The sequence below is a fragment of the Physcomitrium patens genome, chromosome 20, assembly GCF_059467195.1.
Source record: "Physcomitrium patens ecotype Gransden chromosome 20, ASM5946719v1, whole genome shotgun sequence".
Classification (NCBI taxonomy): domain Eukaryota; kingdom Viridiplantae; phylum Streptophyta; class Bryopsida; order Funariales; family Funariaceae; genus Physcomitrium; species Physcomitrium patens.
This window is the reverse complement of record NC_143429.1, coordinates 8,239,229-8,246,680: the sequence shown is the minus strand read 5'-3', so window position 1 is coordinate 8,246,680 and position 7,452 is coordinate 8,239,229. Positions and strand designations below refer to the sequence as shown.

Below are 7,452 nucleotides of genomic sequence, written 5' to 3'. Positions count from 1 at the left end.
AGGGATGTATCAAAGAAAATCAAGAAAAGAGAAGGTAGAACGCTCAAAATCAACAAGAAGGTGTTATTGCCTTAGAATCCTAGAATGCCCTCTTTGTGAGTAAACTAGTGATTTCACTCTTTGATCACTCTCAACTTCACTTATAAGACATCTCAGAAGTCTTATACACTATCAAAAACTCTCATACAAGCTTTGCCACTCTTTTATCACCTCTAATGACTCATAACACTTCTTAGGACTATAAAAATATCTATTAAGAATTTAAGCACATGAAAATTCAATGTTAGTATATCAATGAGGTAAGTCAGTAAAGAAAAACACCACTACTATTCTAAAACAACATTCTGAAGTATGTAACACTCTCCAAGACCATAAATGCACTTAACAATAAGTAAGTACATAACTACATCAAGAGGTAGATGCAAAAAGAGATTTAAAAGATACCAAACTCTAATATCAGCAACAACCATAAGATCTACTCCTCATAACAACAAAACAACTTCAAAGAACTTCAAAACTCACAACTAAAAGTGAGTGGGTCCATAACCTATTGAACAAATAGAACTTTGAAGTCACAATACATAGCATCAGCAAGGTTGTACACAAAGAGAGTATGGAATAAGATGTCTCTCACTTCCAACACCCAATACTTATAAGTTGTGGTTGCTGCCCTACAAGACAACTTCTTCTCATTGACTTTTATACACATGATCCTTGGTCCTAAGATCCTTTGGTATCTAACGTACCTTGAAGATATCTTATGGTCCTTGGATCCTTTGACATCTTACTAACTATAAAGGTCTCCTATGCCAAACACTAATTACTCTTACATTATTTATGGATATTCTTTGGTTCATACTTTATCCTTTTGACTTTGATTCTTGATCCTTGACCTCATCCTATATCCATAGGATGCTCTTTCTATAAACCATGAGTCAATCCTTTGACCATTTGTAACTTACCTTAGATAATATCCTCCACAAGATAATTTATTCTACTTTTATTTTTACTTCAATAATTATTGTATAGATAATTAGAAGCATAGAAGTTTATAGAATTATGATTAAGTTAATAGACCACACAGGACCTACTATGGAACATTCTAGAAGAATTTAGGATAATTCTTTAGGTGGGATCCTCCATGGAACCTTCTAAAAAAGGCTTAGGATGGTTATCTAGGTGAGGTCCATATCTATGAACATTCTAGAAAATCTAGGATGGTAGGACAAGATATAAATAAGACTGGTGAAGGCCTTCTAGGACATCTAATTAGGTATGGCTTTCGATCCTTTCTCTTAGTAAAATTTGGTTCTACATATTTTTATTTAGATCACTTCTGTTCTGTTTCTGTTTGCTCAGTTTTGTCTTTAATGTCCTATTTTGTTTAATTCCATTTAATTTTGTATTGATCTATTTTGTCCTATTTTGTGATATGGCCTTAGTTTGTTGTAGATTGGTAGGATCTTGGATTTTTGAGATAGTCTCGTCATGTTTCATGTAGAGATATTTGTAAAGTTTATACAACTCATTGCGCGGCCACTCTTCTTTCATGCAAAGTTATATGCATTTATATGTGGTCATGTAGTTTTGCATGTTGCAGCATTAATATATCTCTATTTTTTTTTTTTAAATTATTACACTACAAGAGCTCATTTCAATTCATATTCCAAATGTATCTTATCTATTAGTATTTGGTTGTTGTACTTAGATTCTAGTACAAGAACCGCAACTACATACAATTGGAGCTCATCGATGAAAAGACATATATGTTGGTTTTGATTCATCAAGTATTATTTATATAATTATCCCATCAACTAGCATATTATTACATGCATATTTTCAAAATTATATTTTTAAAGAAAATATATTTTCATCTCTTCGAGAAAAAATATTTAATCAACAAAGAAATACAATACTTATATTTGGAGCACCAAAAATATTTACAATGAATCCTGATTCTAGAACATCTTTGGTTAAAAGTGAAGTTGCCATAATTTTATATCTAAAATGGATCGCAAATGAAATACTTGATGGCTTCAATGATATACCTCAAATTATAAGAGTTTTAATTAATGAAGCTCATAATGCACCTACTTAGATTGTAATATTATTAACAAATATACCTCAAGTTAAAACATTAGCAATTAAAAGGACTCATGGACTAGATAAGCAACCATGAAAGAAGAAAGCTATAACATGTGCTGAATGTGGTATTTTTTCTGTAGAAGTTCCTATTAAACCTACGAAACCATCAATCCATGCACGTTATACCTTCACCTCATACAATAAAAAAATCTTGAAATTAGGAAGAATAAAACCAAGATGAATACAAAATTATATCTTCTATATTGTGCTACTAATGACATTTGGAATAGACCATCTATTATAATAGATGAATCATTTGCATTCATGATGGGAAAAGCTCTTTCTTACAAGAAAGAAGATCCTGAACTTCAAACCATTCAGGAAGCAATACATCGCTCTGATTGGTTAAAATAAAATACTGCCATTGAAGAAGATTATGCTTCTTTGCATAAGAAGAAAGTCTTTAATTCAATTGTGGACACTCTTACTTGTCACCTTGTAGGATATAAGATGGTATTAGTATACAAGCAAGATATTAAGGATCAAATAATTCGTTATAAAACTCATCTTATTGCTCAAGGATTTACCTAACGGTTTCACATTGATTATGAATCCAGATATTCTTCAATCATAGATTCAATTATATTTCAATATATTATTGGAATGGTAGTTCATGCCACCTTTGAAATGTGTCTCATGGATGTGGTAACTACATATTTGTATGGTTTACTTGATGTAGATATTTATATGAAAGTTTTACCTACTTTGAAAATAAGAACTCCAAATACACCTACTCCAAGATGATATCATGGTATTAAATTATACAAGGCCCTATATGGTCTAAAATAATCTAGATGCATATAGTATCAACATCTCTAAGATTATTTAATTATAAATAAGTTTGTAAGTGATTCATTAATTCCTTATTTATTTATCAAATGAGATAAAATTGATTTTGTGATCATTGATATATATGTTGATAATTTTAACCTAGTGGGTACTAGATCTACATGCGTTGTAGCTACTAATCTACTCATACATGAATTTGACATAAAAATGTTAGAAAGAATCATTTTCTATATTGGTCTTCAGATTATGCATCTCACAGATGATAACATTCTTTTCTATCAACTAACGTATATCAATCAAATCTTATAAAGATTCAATATAATGGATGCTTATCGATTGTCCACACCAATGGTTAGACGTGGTCATAATGGTCATGATCCATACCATCCGTGTGAGCAAGAAGAGGAAGAAATTTTAGGAGATCAATATCCATACTTCAAAACAATTGGATCACTTTTATATTTAGCCACATCTACTTGACCAAATATTATATTTGTAATTATACTCTTACAAGATATAATATATGTTCAATATTATGACATTAAAATAGTATTAAATATTTATTACGTTATTTAAAAAGTATTGAAGATGCTATGTATTCTTAAGACATGGAGCCGCAAAATCATAAAAATCAGTGAAACAAACTATAATTGCAACTTCATCCAACTATGTAGAAATTATTGTGTCACATAAAGCATCTCGAGAACGTAATTGATTGCAATCAATCAATAAATTTATTTAGACAACATGTGGACTTTCATATGATGATTCTTCAACTATCTTGTATGAAATTATTAACTCTATTATTGTACAAATGCAAATTGGTTTCATTAAAGGAGATAGAATAAAGTATATTGATCCAAAAGTATTTTAGTTATATTCATGACTTGGTTATTGATGAAGTACTTAAGATCAAGAAAATTAAATTTGCAAATAACCTTGTTGATCTCCTCACTAAAGCTCTCCTTTTCTGCAACCATTGCCAATTTACTTATGGCATTGGCATACGGGGACTTGCTTTTCTGAAGCAAGGAAATTAATAAACTCTTAAAATAATGTTGTATTCTTTTTCCTTCATCTATGGTTTTGTTTTTAAATATAATAAGATTTTTTAATATAAGATTTTAATGACATAGCAATTGTTGATTTTATAAGATTACAAAAAAGTATAGATCATAATTCTATGCATATAAATACTATGACAAGCAAGGAGGAGTATTGAGAGCATTAAATGTAGCCGGCAATCTCCATGCTATTTATTGTAGTCTACAATATTTACTATAGCTATAGTGTTTGGAATGTAGTAGAGAGAAATTGTTCATCTTCTCCCCTTTTCTTTGTATAAGAGATATAACCCTATCAATAAACTCACTTCTTGTGTGTGTGTGTTTACATATGTGTGCATATTACTTTTAGCTACTCTTATTTCTCTTTCTCTAAAACATTCTCAACACAGTCAATTGCCTTTGGTGTTGGAGTGTTGAGATGATTGCTTGAAGTTGAAATTAGAGACTCATTTTTTTTGTCTAATATTGATGGCTAGGTTTTTGTTGTTGTTGTTGAAGTCTACTAGACTCTATACATTGAAATTAGTTTGATAAGAATATTGAACTACTGAGCCGTTAATTAGTCATAGGGGCATGTATTCGTTGCATTCAGTTGTTAGTCACCTTTATCTGCATACTTAGCAATAACACTAGACCAAATGTTTTGGCAGAGTTTAACAACACAGGGCTAGGATGTAAACGCTTACAGTTTTACTGTCTGTCAAGCTGAGAGCATGTATGCAGCTTAGCGAATCTTACCTTCAAGTCTTCGAAGAGTCAACAATGACTAAATGATAAAGTGCGTTGAAAACAAGCCTAATCCAGAAGAATGTAACAAGATAAAAAGTGTAGATTGTGGAGTTCTTTTTAAACCCCTAAAATACTAGGCGATGTCTTAACTGTAGAATTCCAGTGTAGATACAGATTGTACCATTGCGTTCTGATGTGTCGAAATTCATCAAGAGCCAAATTAGCAGAGACATTTGGGGGACAATTACATCCTCCAAATATCTGGCCTGATATCTATATCTGCTCTAATGCACACGTTGCAGGAGTGAAACAGAAGGTTCGATCAACAATCGATGGAAGGCTTGCCGAGCGAAATGATGCTCGTGCTGAAGTCCATCTCGAACATTATTGGAGTTCAGCACGCACTAAACTTGTGGACAGACTGCATCAAACATTGACACCAGATTAAAATCGAATACCACAATAAGAAAAAGCTACATTTAACACGTATGTTCACCGACGCATGACTGCATTAGCGAGGTTTTTTCAAAGCGACCGTTCAGAGATTTCACAGTGAATCGAAGAGGACACGCTCTCACCACCCTTATATCTATTTTAGTATTTCTATGACAAATATTATCAAACATAATTTTTACAAAAGTTGCACAAAATAAAAGTGTTAGGAACATGAGTAAAGGTATCCCAAATCCGGTGCACCACTTCATTCTCTCTTTGAAAAACCCAACCTCAAGTTCAATTTCTAATTCCTCAAATGCTCTACAGGAATGTTGCTAATCAAATAGAGAGAGCTATTCACTCACTCAATCACTCACTAATTCATCCATGTTTCCAGCGAACGTTGTTCGTGATTAGACGTGGGGCTGAAGGGTGCAGGGCCCAGGTCCAACGGAGGAGGGTCAAGTAGCGCAATGCCGTGTTGCTGATTGACCCCAGCAGAGGGTCGTGAAGATATGTGACCTGGTATCACCACATTGATATCTTTCTACGAAAGCGGGCCTTGATTTCTGAGTTCTTTCCACATCGTCACCGTCCTCGACACTGCCACCCACAAGCTTCTCAATCGTATGTAGACACCCTAATATTTGAAGAATATGTGTCAATTCCCCTTCATATCTTCTGTGTGCTGAGATTCAGTGCAACTCTTGAGAGCTTGTAATTTTATTTCTCTTTTAAAGTTGTTGTAATTTATGTTGGAAGTCTTAGGTTTGTTTGATGGTTTGTTTCTAGTGAAAGCGCACCTGTTCGATTGCTGGTGTATGAGTTTTTGTTGCTGAGGGACTGGTGAATCTGTGTTGAGGGGATTGTTGTGGTTTTGTAACTTTCTGTTAAGCTTACTTGGAAGATTTGTGGAGGAGAGATGGGGGGAGGTGCTCAAGAGAAGTTGCTGGATCAAATCTTCCAGCTGAAGTTTACGTCCAAGTCGCTTGTGCGCGAGGCGAAGAAGTGCGAGAAAGATGAGAAAGCTGAGAAGCTTAAAGTGAAGAAGGCGATGGAGAAGAACAATATGGACGGGGCTAGGATTTACGCGCAGAACGCCATTCGCAAGCACAACGAGCATCTGAACTACCTGCGTCTATCCTCCCGGTTGGATGCGGTTGTGGCGCAACTCAACACACAGAGCAAGATGCAGACAATTTCGAAATCCATGGGGTCTATCGTGAAGGCGCTGGATAGCTCCCTTGCTGTCGGTAACATGGAGAAGATTTCGCAAACCATGGACCAATTCGAGAAGACCTTCGTGAACATGGAGGTGCAAGCCGAGTTCGTTGAAAATGCTATGGCGGGAAGCACCAGCTTGTCCACGCCCGAGGACGAGGTTAATTCGCTCATCAATCAAGTGGCTGACGATTACGGTCTCGAGGTCTCCCTAGGGCTACCGCAAGCAGGCGCCACATCAGTGCCTGCGAAAGAGTCCTCAACCGAAAGCGCTGAGGATGATTTGAGCCGCAGATTGGCAGAGCTTCGGAACAGAGGCTGATACTGCGTATAGAAAACAACGGAGCCTTTCCTTGCCGACGAATTCCTCCCCTCACTGCGCGGTGCAACCTCCTGTTGCAGCCATTTTCTAGGGTTTCAGGTTTTATTCCGAGAATTCGCTATCTTACCTCGGAGTGAAACTTATGTAGCTTAAACATAGAAACTCTTACATATCCCTTCGCCCGTGCAGTGATCCCTGGTTGAGAGAAAAGCCAACGTATCAACGTCTACATTCTGTCCAAGAATGTGTCTCCCCTGCATCTGGTTGATTATTGGGATATGCCTTGCCTCAAGTAGCTTTGAGGTCTGTACATTTATGTAAGCGGTCTAATCTCTGGCCGATGTATCAACAGAGCTCTCTTCTTATTCACTGTCGTTCTTTTTTGCACCTTCCAGATACTTAAATTTGTGCTGTAGAGGAAGCTTGAATCGTGTAGAGGTTATCCCAAACTATTTCATTTTGTTGGTCATGAACAGGACTCAGATTTTCGTTTTTTGGACCATTTGCGATTTGCCTTGACACGTGATTCAAGCAGAATGCGGATGCAAGAACTACGTCGTGTAGCGAACCGATTCAAGTTTTTCCCTTGTCACTTCATCTGCGAGGTTTGTCGCTTGGAAACCTGCTGTAAACTCTACTTGTATTCTGTGATCTGCATTTGACTGAATCCAGTAGATAGTAATTTGGTTTTTGTAAAATTACGTAAAATGTGAAGCTTTGTGATTTTTTGTCCATAAAACAAAA

At 35.4% G+C, this 7,452-nt stretch overlaps 1 protein-coding gene across 1 annotated transcript; it reads left to right on the top strand.

Moving 5' to 3' along the window:
- The first annotated feature begins 5,565 nt into the window (after positions 1 to 5,565).
- LOC112273709 (ESCRT-related protein CHMP1) lies at positions 5,566 to 7,082 on the top strand. The gene is made up of 2 exons (XM_024502808.3): positions 5,566 to 5,792; positions 6,061 to 7,082. The coding sequence occupies exon 2, from the start codon at positions 6,088 to 6,090 to the stop codon at positions 6,706 to 6,708; it is 621 nt and encodes a 206-aa protein (XP_024358576.1). The 5' UTR covers positions 5,566 to 5,792; positions 6,061 to 6,087; the 3' UTR covers positions 6,709 to 7,082.
- The last annotated feature ends 370 nt before the right edge of the window (positions 7,083 to 7,452 follow it).